Genomic DNA, 21,841 nt, shown 5'->3' with positions numbered 1-21,841 from the left:
TTCTTACGGTAGAGTGCACCGTTGAGTCCTGGAAAGATTATTTTGCTGTTGTAGCAAATATGTTCGTTCTTATATTTTATTCAACTATCTGATTATGGCAAAAATTCTGCAAACTGGACTGGCTGCGTCCATAATCAGGCGTCGTTTATTTGAAAGGTATTTGAAACGGAATTGACAACTTTAATGCCAGCAATCATTTATGTTCTCGGCAAAGATTCCGCATCTCAGTTAATTTATTGTCACGGATGTTATATCTGTTTTGGTTATATAAAGCTTTTATTTAAAAAAAAATTACAAATATATAACAATAGAAAGTCAAAGATGGATGTAATAAATAGCGGTTATTAAGAACCAGAAATTCTAAAATTTTGCTTTGGTATTCCCAGAAAACCTTCTTAATATCATAACAATTGATATGCTTCAAAGGAAATTCGGTATCTAACAAATACATCCATTATATTACTTCACACACTTCGCCATAATCACATTCATCAACTGCAAATCTCCAATTCTTCTTCTCATTTAAACGAAAAATTTCCGACAAAATGCCAAAATATTGCCAACCTTTTTCGCAGCAAATGTCTTGATGTAATCACCACGATCGCCGCTATTTGCAATTGCAATGGTGGATATGAGCAGGGTGTATGCCACCAAAGTTATGGTATATTTGTGGCGTAAAACCCATGCTTTGATACCAAATTCTTGAGGTTTATCTTCCATAGGATAACGACTGCCATAGAATAGCAAATAACGTAACCTTGTCTTTAGGGGATGAACAACAAGCTCTTTTCCGTTTGGTCGTTCACCACCATCAGACTCATCGGCATATTCAAACACCCCTATACAGGATATAAGGGAACCACATTGTGAGGCTCCCCAGGCAGCGCCACAGGGGGTTTTCTGCAACGAACTCAAAAGATCTGTGGAAAGTTTTATGGTCTCCCCATCAGTGTCCTCCGTCCATCCATTATAAATAATGGAATAATAAGAATCCAAAGATTGAGCATAAAATCCAAATTTTGTAGGTAAATTCATAATTCTTTCCTTAAAAGCAGTATCAGAATGAAACCCCTCCAAGGCAATAAGTTCAAAAATATGTGTTGGTTTTTGTCCGGCCTCCATTTCCTCCAGAGAATCAGAAATTTCGTCGAAATTAACGAGGCTCAACGAAGGTTCCCTTTGTGTTATCAACACCCAATAGAGTAACTCAATTACCTCTGGATCGACATTTTCAAAATTCCGACGAATTAAATTGTGTAGCACAACATTTAGTTTTGGTGTATCATTTATCACCGAAATCAATGCATCAATCTGGCGCCCAGTTTGATCATAGGAAAATCTTGGAGGAAATGGTTTAAGTTTGATTTCGTTGCGATAACTGAAGGCGGTGGCGACAAACAGGGTCCATTTGGCATCACAGGCCATTAAATCTTTTTCCAATGCATTGCGCAATGCCTGTGTTTTGTTAAAGAAATCGATGGGCTCAAATGAATGTTGAGATGGGGTTCTTCGTTCATCACCACTTCCAAGCAATGCTTGAGGTTCTTCCTTGTCATCTTGATTTGCCACATTTTCCAGAACTTCAGATTTCTCTTCGTTACTTGATTTGGATTTTTTGCGAATTTGTCGTATTTTACCAGCTTGCATTTTAAAGACGTTCTGATTGCGGTGTTCTTGAAGGTTTGCAACTTATTTTACAATTTGACAATTTTAGAAAATGGTTATGAAAAATTGAAAATATTAAATTCGGCTATGCCCCAATAATAGGGGAGTCTTTGTACTTGCTAATGTTACTGGAAAACCCAGTAACCCTCTCGAGGGAACAGTTGCTCAATTCTACAAACTAACGCTGTTATGAATGACCAATGAAAAGTCAACCCCACTTCCGAGGTATATTTGGGGAACATATAGGTTATATGCCCAACATTAGCCCCATTGTTGTTGTAGTGACGATAATATGTTCGATCGTTTATTGTGTAATGGTTCCTCTGTATCAGATACAGATACAGTGTATCCAGACTCAAAAATTCTGCAACTTGGACTGGTTGCGTCCATAAAGAATCAGAAGACAGGTGAGTGGGGCAGCTAAACAAATGCAGCGTGTCGTGTAGTCCCAATCCACATGCTGGACATGTGTTGGATATCGTGGCATCAATACGGACTCAATACGAATTGAGGCATCGTCCGGAACCTAACTGGGCTAATACCACTCGTGTTTGCCCTAGCTTCTGCTGCGATGGACAGGGGGTGGTGCCACAAATACGGCATTCACACTGTTTCTCTGTACTGCCTGCACTACTCTATTAGTGTGTATCTTATACAAGCATTCCTGGTAGGCTCGTTGATCTTGAGATTTCCGTTTATTCCTTTGGACTTCTCTATCTAGGTCATGAAGATCCATTAAATCGTGACAGGGATGCTCACTGCGCTACCCCACTTTCTACAGTCATGGAGTTCACTAATAACCACTTCAGAGATCTCACCAACCTTTCTGATATTCGGGTAGCAGAGAGTACGTTACGAGACATCATCACTGCTGCAGTCGGTCGCTATATACCTGTAGTTCGAAGCGAGACCGAATTTTTCAGCACAGACGGCGGATTTGCATATGAGCGCGATGACCTTCGTCGAGCCATCCCAAGTGAGACCAGAGTCCAGGTCGGTGCGCACAATTGGCTGTATCATTTGAGGAGTTGAAGCCGGAACAAGTGAATTGTGGGCAACGGTTAAATCACTCTAGAACCCTGGAAAGAAGGAAGATAGAACCTCAGTCCTGTTAGGCAACGTTACGCTGACTAATCCGTTTTTAATCGACAGTATGTCGAACATCCAGGAAGTGACAGGTCGAAGAGAAGATTGCTATGTCAAACTAGATCTCTTCCTGCCGAGGAGGACCCATCAGGAACGCTAAATGATCCTAGGCGTTGGGCCCTGATATAATAACCATGGTAGTGCTAAAACAGCTGGATTAGCCCGGAGATGAATATCTCACCAAAGTTCTCAGTGGGTGCATTTAAGGGGTTGCTCTGGACTTCTCCACGCGAGGGACTATGTTGCTGCATGCTGCGCGAACACAGCTCCCAGTGAGTCGTCGTCAGATTACGAAACTTCTTCGTCGTCAGATTACGAAACTCCCCCGCAGTCCCCCCAACAACAGCCGCACGCGCAGCATTTAACACCAGCCGTTGTTGTTCCAATCCCGGAAAATGCATCCTTTTTGCAATTTAATTCAAGATCAAGGTCGCGGCGGTGCAGGAAACCATGCTGAACGACCACAGCTCAGTACGTTGTGATGGTTACAACGTGCTAAGGAAGAATCGCACCAGAAGTGGAGGTGAGGATTGGCTTTCCTATTGCACCAGTCTGTTCAATACATACCTATCTCGCTTGAGCCTGTCTCTAATGACTCGTACATGGAATGTATGGGGGTTGCAGTCAGGAGTGGAACTGACGAGATAGAGTTTCTGAACGTAAATATCCCGCCGAGAAATAGCTGTATCTCAGATTATATGCCTGACATTAGCCCGCTTTTGGAAGGTCATAATCGTCTGGTCCTGGGGGACTTTAATGCGCATCATGAGATGTGGCATTCGGCCCTCGGAAACGACCAGAGGGGTATAGCGCTGGCTGAGCAGATTGATAGCTCTACGTTTTGCTCGGTTAATGAGGACGCCACTACCAGAATTAGGGGAGCGTGTCACAGTTCGCCAGACATAACCATCGTGTCACCTGGCAACCCGTCATTTCCCTTGGATCAGACCATCTCCCCATAATTGTCTCCATCAGCAGACCACCCGATTTCATCACCTCTGAACGCCGCACATTCGTCAATCATGAGAAAGCTGATTGGTCGAGTTTCAGAGAGTAGACCAATCGCCGCTTCAGAGAATTGCCCAATCCTTCTGATGTTCGGGTAGCGGAAAGGACGTTCCTGCTGGTCGAATACCCGAAGTAAGGCCAAATTTCCCAGTAGAGGCGACGGGATTAGCAAATGAGCGTGGTGGTTACAACGTGCTAAGGATGGATCGCACCAGAAGTGGAGGAGGGGGATTGGCTTTTCTGTTGCACCAGTCTGTTCAATACATACCTATCTCGCTTGAGCCTGTCTCTAATGACTCGTACATGGAGTGTTTGGGGGTAACAGTCAGGTGGGGAACTGTCGAGATACAGTTGCTGAACGTATACATCCCGCCTAGAAATAGCTGTATCTCAGATTACGAGACGGACATTAGGCCTTTTGGAATGTCATAATCGTCTGGTCCTGAGATGAAATGTGGCATTCGGACGACCAGAAGGGTACAGCCCTGGCTAAGCAGATTGATACCTCTACGTTTTGCTCTGTCAATGAGGACGCCCCTACCAGAATTAGAGGAGAGTGTAACAGTTCGCCAGACATAACGGTTAAGCCACTCTCGAACCGTGGAAGGAGGGAAGATAGGACCTTAGTCCCGTTCGGCGACGATACGTTGACTGACCCGAAGTGGTGTGCAAGTTATTTCAATTGACACTTTGTCGAGCAACTCGAGAATGACAGGGCAAAGAGAAGAGTATTACGTCGCATCAGATTTCTTCCTGCCGAGAATGAACCACCACAGTTTACAATGGATGATGCTGCGAATGCCAACAGGAACGCTAAATCACCCAAAGCCGGGTGTGGAGTATCTCACTAAAGTTCTCAACTTGTCGCTAGCCACCCTCATTGTTCCCCAAGTCTGAAAAATAGGCAGGGTGATTCCCCTACTGAATTCAGACAAGGATGCCAGCAAAAGTGAATCGCTTTTGTCGCCAGCAGCAAAGACCCTTGAGGCCTTAGTCCTCACCAGTATCAGATATAGCTATCAAGTTGCCGATCATCATCATGGATTCCGAAAGCAGCACAGCACGACAACTGCGCTGCACGCCATTACCACATATATTTGTCAAGGACTTAACCAGAGACGGCCGTGCGATAGGACAGTGATGGTGGCGCTTGACTTATCAAAAGCCTTTGATACAGTTAGCCACTCCACGCTGTTTGAGGATATTGTGCAGACAACCCTCCGGCCAGCTTCAAACGTTGGATAGTCAATTATATGTGTGGACGCCATCGTACGTGGAATTCAGGAACAAGAAGTCCAAACCCCGTAGAGTGAAACAGGGAGTTCCCCAAGGTGGGGTATATCTCCGGAACTGTTTAACCTCTACCTCTTTTGTATTCCGCCCCCTCCAGACGGCATCGAGATCGTAACGTATTCGGATGATTGCACGATCCTGGCCTCAGGTACCTATCCTGATGACATCTGTGAGAGACTTAAAAACTATTTAACCGATCTTACCACCTTTTTCCATTCGAGGAATATGCGGATTTCCGCCACAAAATCAACAGACACTCTGTTCACCACATGGACAGAGCAGTTTGGAAGAGAATGTCGTGGTCGACGGCAGCAGAATACCGACCACAAACTGCCCCAACATTTTAGGGGTCACATTCGACACTACCTTCATGTTGTGCGCGCACGCCACTGCTATCTGCGACAAACTGAAATGTAGCCGGCAGCACTTGGGGTGCAGGTAAGGAAACCTTTCTGATCACATATAACGCGATAGGTCGGTCTGTGGTAAGCTATGCTGCGTCACTGTGGTCCGCGAACATAAGTGGAAGCCATGGAAAAATATTCTAACCTGTCAGAATGCCACCATGAGAACTGCAACAGGGGACCTCTTATGTCTTTAGTGGACCATCTACATGAGGAGTCAAAGATTCTTTCAGTGCAGCAACACAATGACATGCTTTCGTTGCAGTACTAGCTCGGGTGTTACCGTGAGAGGCATCCTAATCACCATATGGTGAAGAGGACTCTCAACCAGGCATGTAAGGGGGGATCTTCATGATCAAGAAAGAGAGGTCCAACGTTACTAGATAGATACCCCTAGATCAACAATCGCAGCTGAGGAGCGTCAGCTGCCACGACAAATCCGAGTTGTTTTTGGCTCAACTACGTTGGGGATGGTCCAGACGTTCTATAGGGCAATGATCGATCACACCGTGCAAAACATCAACCCTGCTCGCGACACAGCCCCTCACGACACACTGCACCATTCAACTGCAGTAGCTTTGTGGTTACAACCCATCGAAGCACATTCCTAGAACTGGAGATAGAGCCAGATTAAACAGAAAAGCGAAGTACAAACTTATCATATGCTGTTACAACAACAACCCTTTCCTCTGACGACTGTAATTCAAACGGCATCAAATGAGAGATAATCGTATCAAAGTGACTTCTGTCTTCATTCGTCCAGGATCGAATTTCTGCAAGGAAGGGTGCTTCTATAGATCCTTTATTAAAGAAAGATGCTCCTATAGACCCTTTGTGGAAGAAGGGGTGCTTCTACAAACTCTTTATACAAGAATGGGGGCTTCTATTGACGCTTTCTGAAAGAAAGGGTGCTTCTATAGTCCCTGTCCGAAAGAAAGGATGCTTCTATGGACCCTTTCCGAAAGAAAGGGCGCTTCTATGGACCCTTTCGGAAAGAAAGCATGCTTCTATAGACCCTTTCCAAAAGAAAGCATGCTTCTATGGACCCTTTCCGAAAGAAAGGATGCTTCTATGGACCCTTTCCGAAAGAAAGGGTGCTTCTATGGACCGTTTCCTAAAGAAAGGGTGCTTCTACGGACCCTTTCGGAAAGAAAGGGTGGGTCTATGAAGCCTTTCCGAAAGAAAGGGTGCTTCTATGGACCCTTTCCGAAAGAAAGGGCGCTTCTATGGACCCTTTTGGAAAGAAAGCATGCTTCTATAGACCCTTTCCAAAAGAAAGCATGCTTCTATGGACCCTTTCCGAAAGGAAGGATGCTTCTATGGACCCTTTCCGAAAGAAAGGGTGCTTCTATGGACCGTTTCCGAAAGAAAGGGTGCTTCTATGGACCCTTTCGGAAAGAAAGGGTGGGTCTATAAAGCCTTTCCGAAAGAAAGGGTGCTTCTATTGACCCTTTCTGAAAGAAAGGTTGGGTCTTTGCTTCTATGGACCCTTTCTTTCGGAAAAAAGGGTGCTTCTACGGAACCTTTCTTTCGGAAAAAAGGGTGCTTCTACGGAACCTTTCTTTCGGAAAGAAAGGGTGTTTCTATGGACCCTTTCGGAAAGAAGGGGTGGGTCTGTGGACCCATTCCGAAAAGAGGGTGGGTCTATGGAGCCTATCCGAAAGAAAGGGTGCTTCTATGGACCCTTTCGGAAAGAAAGGGATAGTCTATGGACCCTTTCCGAGTGAAAGGGTGGGTCTATGGACATTTTCCGAACGAAAGGTGGGTCTATGGACACTTTCCGGAAGAAAAGATGCTTCTATGAACCCTTTCCGAAAGAAAGGGTGCTTCTATGGACCCTTTCCGAAAGAAGTGTGCATCTATGGACCCTTTCGAAAAGAAAGGGTGGGTCTATGGACCCTTTCCGAAAGAAAGGGTGGTTCTATGGACCCTTTCGGAAAGAAAGGGTTCGTCTATGGACCCTTTCGGAAAGAAAGCGTTCGTCTATGGACCCTTTCCGAAAGAAAGGGTTCGTCTATGGACCCTTTCCGAAAGAAAGGGTGCTTCTGTGGACCCTTTCGGAAAGAAAAGATGGGTCTGAACCCTTTGAAACAAAGGGTGCTTCTATTGAGCCTTTCGGAAAGAAAGGGATCGTCTATGGACCCTTTCCGAATGAAAGAGTGGGTCTATGGACCCTTTCCAAACGAAAGGTGGGTCTATGGACCCTTTCCGGAAGAAAATATGCTTCTATGAACCCTTTCCGAAAGAAAGTGTGCTTCTATGGACCCTTTCGGAAAGAAAGGGTGGGTTCTATGAAACCTTTCCGAAAGAAAGGGTGCTTCTTTGGACCCTTTCGAAAAAAAGGGTGCTTCTATGGACCCTTTCCAAAAGAAAGGGTGCTGCTATGGACCCTCTCCAAAAGAAAGGGTGCTTCTATGGACCCTTTTCAAAAGAAAGGGTGCTTCTATGGACCCTTTCCAAAAGAAAGGGTGCTTCTATGGACCCTTTCCTAAAGAAAAGGTGCTTCTATGGACCCTTTCCTAAAGAAAAGGTGCTTCTATTGACCCTTTCTGAAAGAAGGGTGCTTCTATGGACTCTTTCGGAAAGAAAGGGTGCTTCTATGGACCCTTTCGGAAAGAAAGGGTGGGTTCTATGAAACCTTTCCGAAAGAAAGGGTGCTTCTTTGGAACCTTTCGAAAAAAAGGTTGCTTCTATGGACCCTTTCCAAAAGAAAGGTTGCTTCTATGGACCCTTTCCAAAAGAATGGGTGCTTCTATGGACCCTTTCCAAAAGAATGGGTGCTTCTATGGACCCTTTCCAAAAGAAAGGATGCTTCTATGGACCCTTTCTGAAATAAGGGTGCTTCTATAGACCCTTTCTGAAAGAATGGCTGCTTCTATAGCTCCTTTCCGGAAGAAAGGATGCTTGTATAGCTCCTTTGTTAAACGGTGCGTCTATGGATCCTTTCTCAAAGAAAGGGTGCTTCTTTGGACCCTTTCGAAAATAAAAGGTTGCTTCTATGGACAATTCCAAAAGAAAGGGTGCTTCTGTTGTTCCTCTCCAAGAGAAAGGGTGCTTCTATGGACCCTTTCCAAAAGAAAGCGTGCTTCTATGAACCCTTTCCAAAAGGAAGGGGTGCTTCTATGGACCCTTTCCAAAAGAAAGGTTGCTTCTATGGGCTCTTTCCAAAAGAAAGGGTGCTTCAATGGACCCTTTCCAGAAAGAGTGCTTCTATGGACCCTTTCCAAACGAAAGAGTGCTTCTATGGACCCTTTCCAAAAGAAAGGGTGCTTCTATGGACCCTTTCCAAAAGAAAGGGTGCTTCTATGGACCCTTTCCTAAAGAAAGGGTGCTTCTATTGACCCTTTCTGAAAGAAGGGTGCTTCTATGGACTCTTTCGGAAAGAAAGGGTGCTTCTATGGATCCTTTCCAAAAGAAAGGGTGCTTCTATGGATCCTTTCCAAAAGAAAGGGTGGGTCTATGGATCCTTTTCGAAAGAAAGGGTGTTTCTTTGGACCCTTTACAAAAGACCCTACAGACCCTTTCCAAAAGAAAGGGTGCTCCTACAGACCCATTTAGAAAGAAAGGGTGCTCCTATAGACCTTTTTTAAAAAAGCGGCTTATATAAAACCTTTCTGAAAGGATGCTTCAAGGCTGCTTCTATAGAATCTTTCTGAAAGAAAAGGGCGCTTCAATATACCCTTTCTTAATGAAAGGCTGCTTCTACAGACCCTTCCTGAAATAAAAATTGCTTCTATAGACCCTTTCTGTAGATTAAACTTCCCTGCAGGCCATTTGCAGACTTGAAACATGTTATATTATATTTTTAATATAGTATATTTACATATTTATTCATTCAATTTATATAATAAATACAAATTTTATTATTCCAAACAAATATCAGTGTGAGATGTGGAATCGAAATTGATTGCAAATTAAAATATATGTGTGTATGTTATAATGAGGTAAAAATCCATTCAAAATGCTCAAATTGGAGAAAGAGAGGGAGAATAAAGTTAAAGAGAACTAACATTGACATGAATTAGCGGCAGTGGAAAAATATGTATAGAAGGCTAAAAACCAATATGTATAAAAAAGTACTAACTAAACATACAATAAAAGGATGTAAGACAATCTAAGAAAGTTATCAAAGACACATAAATTAATTAAAAGAATAGTAGAGATATGAAATCATAAAAACTATAAGGAAACAAATTGCTTCTGATGGAATTTAGAGAAATTTGTAACCAACCAGGCTATGACGACGTCGACAACACCATCCACCATTTTAATTCATAAGTAATTGAGCCATTAAATTATTATCATCAACATTGGATGATGAGGAGGCAGCATGTAGACCAGGACCACTTTCTAAAAATTCCCGTAACTCATTTTCCAAATCTCCACTGGCATTGGCACCACTGACATCTTCGTCAATGTCCATGGAAAGGGCGCTAGATAAATTATGTTGATCCTGATTGTTATTACTGCTCGGTGCAGTTGTATTGGACGGCTGAGATTGTTGATTTGTGCTGGGGAAATTTAGGGGTGGTAGAGATATGGGTTGCTGCAACATGGCGGGTACTGTTATACGCTGTTGTGGCTCGGGTGGTGGAGGTAAACCAACTATAAAAAACACAAATGGTTAGTTAACTATTTAATATATTTATAAATAAAAAACTTACCATACGACATTCCCATGGCTCTACGCAAAGCATAGGGATCTGTTACCGCCGAGGGTGGTAACTTTTTCACCACATCCGTCAACTGCTGTGTCACCTGATGGGCCAATTGGGTCTCTTCATGTGATGGTGGCTGCACCAAACCCAAATGATGTGGCAATGGCTGGGATAGTCTTTCATGTTGGGTATTCTTCAACTTATCAAGTAGATTCAAATTATTACTAAGATGCTCCTGCAATCTTCGTGTCAATTCGAAATTTTTCATTTCTTTTTCAATATCATTTAAGAATGTGGTATCTATACCCAAATCTTGAAGTGTCCTAAGGCGATTAAAATCAATTCGAGTATTTTTATATTTTTCATATTCTTGTTCAATTTGTGCTCTGGCATCATGCGGCGAGGGTGAAGAACTACTACCCAACAGCAAGGGACCGGCATTGGTAAAACACTTAAGGGCCTCCTGTTGTTCATAATTTTGTACTTGGAGATCATAGAGATCTTGCATGCATTTGGAATGTTCACCATTGGTCAGGGCATCCAAGAGACCATTTGCCAATATGGTGGCATACGAAGAATCTTTGGTAAATTGTAAGATACTTTCAGCATATTCTGTGCTCAGAGCATCACCATAAGTTTCCATAACCAATTGGGTTTCATCTTTGTTGAGGGTGGAAAAACGTGAATCGAAGGTGGGAGCGAATGAAGAAAATGGACCATAATTTAAGGGTTTTACTAGCTTAGCTTCGTTACGCTTATCTTCACGATAACCTTGTACTTGGCCGGAGCCTGTCTTTAGCTTGCCAACCACGTCGCCCAGACATACCACCTTTTCAGGTCCTTCATTTTCATCTTTGATGAGAAAGTTTAGTGAGGTGGTGCCATCCTTATTTTGCCTTAGGAAACCCATTTTATGGGCCTTTTCCTTGGCCGATAGACGTTTTTTGGCTGCCTGAGCTGCACCCTGAACCTGCGCCAGTATTTCCTCTGAGGTTAAATCATCTACGTATGGTTCAAATCTCGTTTTGGGTTCATTTGCCATACGAATGGCCTTGCGTTTCTCTTCCTCTTCGATTTGGGCTTGGGTCAGGGGTTCTTCGGCACATGTAGAAGCTCCTTCGTCCGCCGAGTCTATCATACCATGATGATCGTAGCCAGAATAATCTCCACTATGATGGACCAAATCAAAGCCCAATTCCTTGGCGCTAAGATCTCTTAAATATCCCGAGGTAGGTTTAAGACTGCGCATTAAATTATCCGGCGACAAATGTTTCATGCCCACTTGCAGTAGGCGTTTGGCAGCCTTATGATATACGGTGTCGACATGATTGTAACGTATGGCATTATCACACATTAGTCGAAAATCTTCGGTGAACTCATTTAGGGTGCTGTATTCATTATCATCGATCTTTTGGCGCATTGTTGAGAAATCCATGGGTCGTGAGATTATTTTCGAATAACCTGGTGCAATATCGTCCGTTACAGGCCAGGCAAAAAATTGATGTGGATCACGTTTCTCCAGGCCACGCAGTAAATGTTCCAGTAGTTTATTCAGTGAGGATTTTTGTTGTTTCATTTTAAGCACACAGCTACGGGGTTCACGTCCCGATTCACTTGATGAGCTAGGCGTTCGAGGAGCCTCTAACATTTTCGGCGTTAAATTGGAGCCACCTGGGGTAGTATCCGATGCCGAAGGTGAAAATGAGGGTATCGTGAGCTGGAAAGAATAATGGAAAGGGAATTGTTTAAAGCTTATGTTCGATATAGAAGTTCTGCAAAATTTATAATTAAATTTATATAACCAAAAGTTCGAATTTCTTAAAACCAAAGATTAGCGCCAAGATCACCTTGAGGCTGGATGGGAATACACTTATTAAACTACGTCGGAGTTAGAATTTTGACTTTCTCAAAGTCCAACACAGACGATTTTGCGGAAATTATACAAAAAATATTTTGCACGAACATCCAAAAACAAACAAGGCATGCTTTTCTCATACTAATGTTATGGGGCGAACTTGAAATATTCAGGAAATGCAAACCAACAATTCGCTGAGGGGGCAAACACTGATAATAATGTGATATTGTCTTGTCTGGGACTAGAACTCAAGCATTGACTGTGTAGTGCAGGAATACCTCTATTGAACCACGGACCCAGGAAAATAATAATCGGAAATTCGTTGAAAGTCTGTTACTTTTATTTTTTATATTTGACTCTGGTTTAAACTGCAGCTCCGCTTTGCATCCTACCGTCAATCGTTGAGTTGTTAAACCAAAAGAATTCTTGTTTGTGGATCTGAGATCCGTTTCTATTTTTTGCTGAAGTAGAAAAAAAAATGTTCATATACTCATATAGGTGGTTCCCATGTGGCCTGTGGCAGTTCTTAGACCATGAATGGGTCTGAATATTTTCCATTGCCCACAGTCCCATGGAGAAGCTGGAGAGTCCTTGAAGCTAAAATAGGCATAAATAGAATACTCTTCCACCTGGCGGAAAAATCTGGAAAAATTACCACAGGTAGATCTTGTTGTCCTGATCACAAATATATAAACTTTTCCGGGGGGAAGTCCATACTTCCCGAGATATGGGCCTCTTAAGTTCCGAAAATTCCCTTGTTAAAGTAAGAAAAATTTTTAAATTAAAAAAAAATGTTGTTTTCTTGCCCAAAATTGGCTCCTGTCCATAGGAGAAAGTCTTAAATCCCCGGCCGAAGGCCGGCTACTTAGAAAAAACTTACAATTTAAAAAAAAAAATCAATTTTTTTCCGTCAGGTGGAAGAGTATTCAATTTGTTCCCTAAAATATTCTACCTTTTAATATTTGCATTAAAACTTTCTAACCCAATGCTCATTCATATCCTAAGTATTATCATCATTGGCCTTTTGACCTAAATATTGCATAAAATTTATTGACAATATTTTACTCACCTCCGATAAAGGTTTGGTTGGACTAATACCACCCACAACACTTCCTGCACCCAATGGACTGGCGGCAACAGTTGGTGTTGGTGTGGCTGCTGCACTTGACAGCGTGGCTACATTTTCCGTGGCTACTTCCATTCCGGTTACAGCCGGCACATTTGCCAGCGATGTTGTACTTTGCATAGTCGTTGAGGCTGCTGAATCCTCCTGTGTTATCTCCTCATCCACTTTCATTGGCACTATCGGTTTGGATATCGGCCGACTGGCCGGTGAATTATCTGTTGTAATACCCGCATAGAGTAATACATTTTCCGGCAAAGGTTGAGAATTGTCATCATCCATAAAACTAAAACCATCTTGGCTACTATCACCATCTGCTGCAATCACCGACGACGGCATTAGATTTGAAGGCGGCCCAGCCGCTCCCAATTTCGGCCTACGTTGTTGTGACAAACTGAATGAGGTAGCCGGCAATGACTGGGAATCTTGATTGGCAATTAATGTCAAGTCCTCTGTACGTTCCATGGACGAGGCATCACGTCTAGGACTCTCATCAACTGCATGTCGCTCCCCCTTATCACGTTTCTTTTCTTTGTGATGCTTATGTTTCTTCTCGCGGTCTTTTTTCTTCTTCTTTTTCTTGGACTTCTTGTGCTTTTCACGGTGTTCCTCGAAATCATCCATTCCCAGGGGACTGCTGCACATTGCCTCAGCAGCGGTGGGGGGACCGGCCACTGTGGATGTAATAATGTCTCCGCCACCACTACCACCATATTCGGGCGTGCTGTTGGGACCAACTTTTAAAATTAGTTTCACTACTCTCTGTAGATTTGCGGGATCGTTGTTATGGCTATATTCTGAAAGAAATGCAAAAAGACGACATTATTGCAAAGGCAATTATTGAGACGGCGGCAAACTTGTCTGTCTTGTCTAGAATTACTGACCTTCATATTTTTCCCTACGTTCCAATTTGTGTTTCTTGTGCTTTTTGGATGAACCCATTTTGTTGCCTCTGTGCTACACTTCAATGTTTTAGCTGTTGCTTTTCTAATTTTCACAAATTTTCATCGGCTTCTGAGAAATTGAATAAAGAAAATCGGAGAGTTGTTGATTGTTTCACAAGCAAGCAATGGAAAATATGATGCCCGCTTTTATACACGACTGCTAAAACGAGTACGAAATATTTCAACGATTAGCTGCGCATGTAATACAACCCTGCGTTTGTTTATGGTAACCAGTGTGGCTATTGTGGCGTTTATGTGGTTATTTTGGCGTTCTTTTAGTAGAGTGCAACTATGTGCTAATTTTGTTTATAAAATCGCTATAATGAGAAAAGGCAATGCAAATCAGCGAAACTGAAACACAACATGGTACAATAATACAGGTAGCATTATCATGCCAGCTGATGGTAACATAATGTGTCAATTGCATTGAATTGATGTCATGGCAGAACTACCAGGTAGTGGTATCACACCAGCTGATCGAATATGAAAAGTCAAATCCCTTTATAAAAAATTATTTTTGTTGTAATTTCCCCAACAACATAAAGAAACTTTTGACATAACATATTCAAAATTTTACGATGCCACTACCTGGTAGTTCTGCCATGATTGATGTCGAATTTTGACATCTTATGTTGCCAACTATTGCCGATGCGGCTACCTGTGTATTTTTACCATGAAACACATGGCCTGTTCCCGTACATTATAAAGTGGTAAAAGTTGTAAAAGTCGTAAACGATTTTCGTATAAATTTTGTGTACGGGAACGCAAAATGTGTAAAAGTGGTAAAAGCTTTTTAGTTCTGGAACAGAGCTAATGAACATTTGTGTAATGCATGATGCATTTAAAAAGGTGAACCAGAAACTACAACTACAAGGCGATTTTGATTCAGAGTCTTTCAAGCTGTTAAGGCTGAATCTATAACTCTGCGTGTGCGTTCAAAAATACAAAAACAAAATACATGTAATTCAAATTGAAATACATATGTACATATGTTCAAAAGTTTGTTTCATCACAATGTTGATGAATTTCAGATCAATAAATGTTGTAATAACAATTTTCATTTCGATTGAATTTTAATATTTTGTCATATTTTTCAAAACAATACACATACATACACAATTTGAAAGAGTAAGCAAACCAATAGAACAAAAATTGTATCATGGTGGGACTCATGGTACAATCATTACAAGGTAGGACACAGCAAACATATGATTACAATTTTTTCCTGAGGTCCTCCTATTGTGTCAAAACTGTTTTGACAAATGACAAAATAAATTGATTGAAAATAAAATAATAAAATCAAAATATGTATACATAAATAAAAACAAAAGACAATAATACATTATTCGAAAACAAATTATCGAGGAATGCTTTTAAGCAATTGTTCAATTCAGTGGAATATGCTGTGGCTATCTGTGGTGATTACAATTTACCACATCTTTATTAATGGTGCCCTTATGAAAGTGAAGACACTTTAATCTGGTCTGCTGTTACCGTGTATTTTGTAGATGCGAAGTCTATCTTCCTCATCCTTAGTCAGATGTCATATACAGGATGCCGATCATTTGTTTTTTTTTTTTTTTGTTTTTGAGCACTCGTAGAATGTATCGCTGGTCTGTTCTTCAATGTATTCGGTGGGAGCTTTCAAACTTCAAATAAAATTGATTTTGAAAAACAGCATCTATCCAATTGCAGCAAGTCTTTATTCGGGGTGAAGCTGGATACCAGATGTTTTAACCTCCGACCAGCTACAAACGACGGAACTCATGCTTTGTGTCATTGCACATAATACAGTGCGTCTCTTTGGGTGTTTTTGTAACGCCTTTCCTTATCCATTTTGTTTCCTGTATGCAGTAATATTGGCATCGTTCTTTATAAACAGTATCTGCCAGTATCTAAAGTCCACCTTCTCTATGAAGAGTCCAGAAATTCTGGTCTCTAAATTCTTGGTCCCTAAAACGTTTCCGGGAGTAATAAACATTTGATGTCGTTTGTTTTTTCATAGTATGATGTTTTTATAGGGGTGGGTTAGTAGCCCAACGGCCAACCCAAGTGTTTATAGATGTTATAAATGAGATTGCGGCGTATGGGGGTATCAGAGTCCACTTGAGATAGAAGAGGCAGCATGATATGTCATGGGCATTATCATGTTAAAGCCGGTCAGAACCGTTGCTTTTTTTCTTTTGCTCTACGTCACCCTCTCCATAAAGAAGTAAACTAACGTTAAATTCGTCCGGGCCGAACTTTTAATAAGCTCCCCCATGACGTTGTTCACTACAACACATTTGACCAACATTTTATCAGTCACTTCAATCCGTTCGGACATTAGATTGATCTCTACAGGCAGACGGACGGACATGGCTATATATGTTTGTCTTAAATGATTATTTCATATCGATGCGTTAATAAATGAAAAAAAATAAATTGTATTTAAAATCAAATGTAAACAAAACAAACATTGACAATATTTCAAATAGAATACTTGTTGCTTTTGTTATTAGTAATTTTGAAGTTATAAGCAAACTGGCTTCAGAGTTGCTTTTTTAAAATTTCATGAACCTGACCAACCTTCTAATAATTGAACCATGGTTAGGGTCACTTAAAGCGCTATAAATGTCGGTTAGTTTTACATTGCTAATTCAACGGATCCTCGATAATTGTACCTGATCTTATTACAAGGTCATTCCGATCAGTAGTTTGCCCCTTGGAATGCTGTGAAACCTATCAACTTTATGAGAAAAGTCAAGAATTCGTACATTTTGCGAAGTTCAGGAGCATATAATAGGTGTGTCTTTTTACGTGATAATTTGTAATAATTATTACGAAATGTTACTAAATGCTGTCTTTTTACACAAAAGTTCAGTAAAAGAGAGCGAAGTGAGAGAACAATTTTGACAGTTGTTTGCTGAGAAATTGCTAAAAGTTGCTGAAAGAATTTTTTCCAGCAACATTTAGCAAGTTCGATCAGCTGTTTTTTAATCATCTGCTAATGGTCAGCTGCTCAATGTGCATCTGATTTTTGTGGAAAAATACTATAAATATTACGATTCAGGTTTATTTATTGATTATTTTATTAATATATTCATAATTTTTTATTTATTTAGCTTAAAATTGAAGAACTTTTTCATTGCTTTGGAGTTATTTTTTCGTTCATGCATTGGCGCCAATGTTTTTGTTTTGGTTATCAACTGTTATCTTGCTAAAGTTTACTAAATGCTGTCTTTTTACTTTTTTCTCTATTTTCGTATCAAAGAGCAAAATCTCTCTTACTCTCTGAAAAGAAGTTACTGAATAATTATTACTGAAAAAGTAAAAAGACACAACTAATATCGACAACGACAACTTCAAAGCGCTCTAGGATCTCAAAATTATTAGTCCCACTGTTTTTTCTGGGGTTTTACAAAGTGACAAACTCAAAAAGTCAAAGAAATCTGCAAAGCTCCACTTTAAGGAGTTATATGCGAAATATGACCTAAAATTACGGCAATTAATCCACAAATATGTTCCTATTTTGCCTAAAAGATATCATGGACAACAAGAGGCATAGAATTTACCGTTATTCGTACCATGGAATATGTTTTTGTTTTATTTGATTTTGTTTATTACAATATATTAATTGTTCCACAAACATCCCAGAAGGGACAGGGCATGGTTCAATTATTAGAAGGTTGGTCAGGTTCATGAAATTTTAAAAAAGCAACTCTGAAGCCAGTTTGCTTATAACTTCAAAATTACTAATAACAAAAGCAACAAGTATTCTATTTGAAATATTGTCAATGTTTGTTTTGTTTACATTTGATTTTAAATACAATTTATTTTTTTTCATTTATTAACGCATCGATATGAAATAATCATTTAAGACAAACATATATAGCCATGTCCGTCCGTCTGCCTGTAGAGATCAATCTAATGTCCGAACGGATTGAAGTGACTGATAAAATGTTGGTCAAATGTGTTGTAGTGAACAACGTCATGGGGGAGCTTATTAAAAGTTCGGCCCGGACGAATTTAACGTTAGTTTACTTCTTTATGGAGAGGGTGACGTAGAGCAAAAGAAAAAAAGCAACGGTTCTGACCGGCTTTAACATGATAATGCCCATGACATATCATGCTGCCTCTTCTATCTCAAGTGGACTCTGATACCCCCATACGCCGCAATCTCATTTATAACATCTATAAACACTTGGGTTGGCCGTTGGGCTACTAACCCACCCCTATAAAAACATCATACTATGAAAAAACAAACGACATCAAATGTTTATTACTCCCGGAAACGTTTTAGGGACCAAGAATTTAGAGACCAGAATTTCTGGACTCTTCATAGAGAAGGTGGACTTTAGATACTGGCAGATACTGTTTATAAAGAACGATGCCAATATTACTGCATACAGGAAACAAAATGGATAAGGAAAGGCGTTACAAAAACACCCAAAGAGACGCACTGTATTATGTGCAATGACACAAAGCATGAGTTCCGTCGTTTGTAGCTGGTCGGAGGTTAAAACATCTGGTATCCAGCTTCACCCCGAATAAAGACTTGCTGCAATTGGATAGATGCTGTTTTTCAAAATCAATTTTATTTGAAGTTTGAAAGCTCCCACCGAATACATTGAAGAACAGACCAGCGATACATTCTACGAGTGCTCAAAAACAAAAAAAAAAAAAACAAATGATCGGCATCCTGTATATGACATCTGACTAAGGATGAGGAAGATAGACTTCGCATCTACAAAATACACGGTAACAGCAGACCAGATTAAAGTGTCTTCACTTTCATAAGGGCACCATTAATAAAGATGTGGTAAATTGTAATCACCACAGATAGCCACAGCATATTCCACTGAATTGAACAATTGCTTAAAAGCATTCCTCGATAATTTGTTTTCGAATAATGTATTATTGTCTTTTGTTTTTATTTATGTATACATATTTTGATTTTATTATTTTATTTTCAATCAATTTATTTTGTCATTTGTCAAAACAGTTTTGACACAATAGGAGGACCTCAGGAAAAAATTGTAATCATATGTTTGCTGTGTCCTACCTTGTAATGATTGTACCATGGGACAGGGGAGACTTCTCTCATATCAATGAGTGCAACCCGATTCATATTTAGCTTAATGATATAGGACCTACTCGCCGAGTCCGAACGGCGTGTCTAAGACACCACTTGTAGAGAAGTTTTACAAGGCTGAAATACTCAGGAAATGTCGCCAACATTACTGAGGGGTCCCAGCAAAATTTGACGGAAGGGGTTCTTTGCGATGACGTGATTTCATGTCATCTTTTGCATTGGTTCAAAGGAAGTCGTGGAAGATCCGATCTTTTCATTAGGATTTGAACCAATGCAAAGGAAGTCGTGAAAGATCCGATCTTTTCATCAGCATTTGTACCCATTCCATCGATCCAATAGAGATGATGTTTGTGTTTTTATTTACACACCTGTTTATTTTCATTTTGGTATGTTCCAGTACTGCAAAAATCTACTAATTTTTACTATTTTTTCCGATAACATAAAGGAAAAATTGTTTTCGTAGTAAAAATAAGTAGATTCTTGCAGTTTCTGGAACAGACCAAAGTTGTTAGAACTGTCGTCGTGATGTTGTCTTACATTTCCTGCATATCAAACAACTGAAACTTCTAAACAATTGGTATTATATGAAGTCCCAACCATCGAGCTAAAATTAGAATCGGATTGCACACATTGCTATTTTAAAAGTTCCCTTGTCTGTTCTAAATCTGACATAGAATGAAATCAATCAAATCTCGCTTCTTGGAATTTGAAAAAAAAGTCCGAAACGAAAAGGAACAAGAATCTCAAAATAAAGAAGAAACTACTTCTGCAAAGAAACAATTAAAAATAAATTAATTAAGCATAAATGGTATTTTCCATAAAAAGTCTCTCCTCCCCGTTCGTTACATTTTGTTCTTAGAGATCCCTAAAGCAAGCCGGGTTGTAGATCCCTACATATTTCCGTCACTAAACAAAAGAGTATAAATTACCAAAATGTTGTTATAAAATAACAAAATTATAAAATAAAAGTAATTTACGAAATAAAAATACTTAAAGGAGTGCATTTGGAGTCCATGTTGAAATCTGAACTGGTGATGGGAAGATAATTGAAAAAACCTTTTGTAAGATGAAAGAATATCAGTTGCGGAGAACGGAGGAAGTAATCTTTTGCGTTGCAACGGTGGTGATTACATTGCAATTTTGGATGTAAACTTTTGAAAAACTAAACTGATAAATTAATTGTAGTTATTTCATGAATTCGTTTGAATTAATAAAGAGTTTTGCTTTTCATGAAAACCATATTTCAATACAGCATTTCCATTTTCCAAACAATATGAAAATTTCATGCCAAGGGGTTGGTGAAAATGACATGCCAAAGCATTGGTTAAAATGACATGCTTAGGATCCAGAAAAGAACGTCATCTTTTGGGGTCCACGCTCATATAAAATTCATCGATGAAGATGCTAAAAAGATGACATGCTAGATCACTTGCACCCATGATTGAATGTCATCTTTGGCATCGAACATTTTGCTGGGATATATTTTTGCCGGGCTAAAGTTCTGTATGAGGATTTGTTTGAAGTATACCCATTTGAAACCTAGTGGGTTTGTTAAATCTGGATATATATAAACCTACTACTATAGTACGTTTATATATAAGCGGATTTAACAAACCCACTGCGTTTCAAATGTCAACTCCTTTGCGTATATGCCAAATAAATCCTCATTAAATAGGTTAACCCTGCAAAAGGCTATAATATAAACATGGCCTTACCCTTAAAACTCGAGATTTATAGGGTGCTTAAAGGACTGCGTACATAAGCTGCCTTGCCTGCTTACCTTGCTTACTTCTGATAAAAGAATAAAAAAGAAAAGGGCAACCCAGTTCGAAATTTGCTCGGCCTTCTTTATTCTTTTATTTTTACTATGTCAGAAATGAAGCAGAAAAGCAGGGCAACCAGGCGAAGTAGCTTATGTAGCCAGGCCTTTAGTGTTCCACAATAATTCTCTTTAACGGAACATTGATCTCAGCAGTATGTTTTGGAACGCTATCTTGTGGAACCAAAATGTCGTCGACTACTCAAAAGCCAAGTTTTTCTGCATTTTGGTTCAAATTATGTTTAAAGATGTTTAGGTAACAATACTTGTTCACTGTCGATTCAAGCCTGTTGCAGTTCTCCAGCCGGCATTCGGACAGGTTTCGCGGATCACACTGGCGCCACATAGCTTACCACGGACCCACATATTGCGTTATATATGGTCAACAATGTTTCTTTATCTGCACCCCAAGTGCTGCCGGCTAGGGACTTGAGCCGCTTGTCACAGGTAGCTGTGACATGCGCGGACGACGTGAACATGGCTGATATTTGCATATTCTTCCCGTGGAAAGGGTAGTCTAATAGCAGTTCATCCGCCTTTCACAAATTACATACGCTATAAGCACACATAATAATTGCTCCTAAAAGTATACTACACTTTTTGTATTATTATTTATCATAGTTCTGAACCCTTTAAAGATTATACACATAAATTTCGTTTTTTTATTTTATTTATTTTTATGAAATGAAATCAGTTCCAGTCCAATCAGTTGAAATCCACTGCATTAATTATATCCTATTATATGTAAACGTACTATAAGTCACTTCTATATGTAAACACCGGGTAAGATAGAACCAGAGTGGACTGCTGTAGCAATGTCAAAACAATTTTAATACCATTTGTCATTTTTTA

The 21,841-nt window shown here is 40.2% G+C and overlaps 2 protein-coding genes across 2 annotated transcripts; both read right to left on the bottom strand.

Moving 5' to 3' along the window:
* Nucleotides 1–435: 435 nt before the first annotated feature.
* Nucleotides 436–1,771, bottom strand: Parp16 (Poly(ADP-ribose) polymerase 16). The gene has a single exon (XM_073966145.1). It carries the CDS (start codon nucleotides 1,645–1,647, stop codon nucleotides 523–525), a length of 1,125 nt encoding a protein of 374 aa, XP_073822246.1. The 5' UTR covers nucleotides 1,648–1,771; the 3' UTR covers nucleotides 436–522.
* Nucleotides 1,772–9,318: 7,547 nt separating this feature from the next.
* Brd7-9 (Bromodomain containing 7/9) lies at nucleotides 9,319–14,269 on the bottom strand. The gene is made up of 4 exons (XM_073969948.1): nucleotides 14,037–14,269; nucleotides 13,099–13,949; nucleotides 10,181–11,891; nucleotides 9,319–10,121 (listed from the first exon to the last, which is right to left on the bottom strand). The coding sequence occupies exons 1-4, from the start codon at nucleotides 14,092–14,094 to the stop codon at nucleotides 9,784–9,786; spliced, it is 2,958 nt and encodes a 985-aa protein (XP_073826049.1). The 5' UTR covers nucleotides 14,095–14,269; the 3' UTR covers nucleotides 9,319–9,783.
* Between the last annotated feature and the right edge of the window lie 7,572 nt (nucleotides 14,270–21,841).

The sequence above is a fragment of the Musca autumnalis genome, unplaced genomic scaffold (genome assembly GCF_047663935.1).
Source record: "Musca autumnalis isolate F117 unplaced genomic scaffold, ASM4766393v1 scaffold_2, whole genome shotgun sequence".
Lineage (NCBI taxonomy): Eukaryota > Metazoa > Arthropoda > Insecta > Diptera > Muscidae > Musca > Musca autumnalis.
This window is presented reverse-complemented; position numbering and strand designations above follow the sequence as displayed.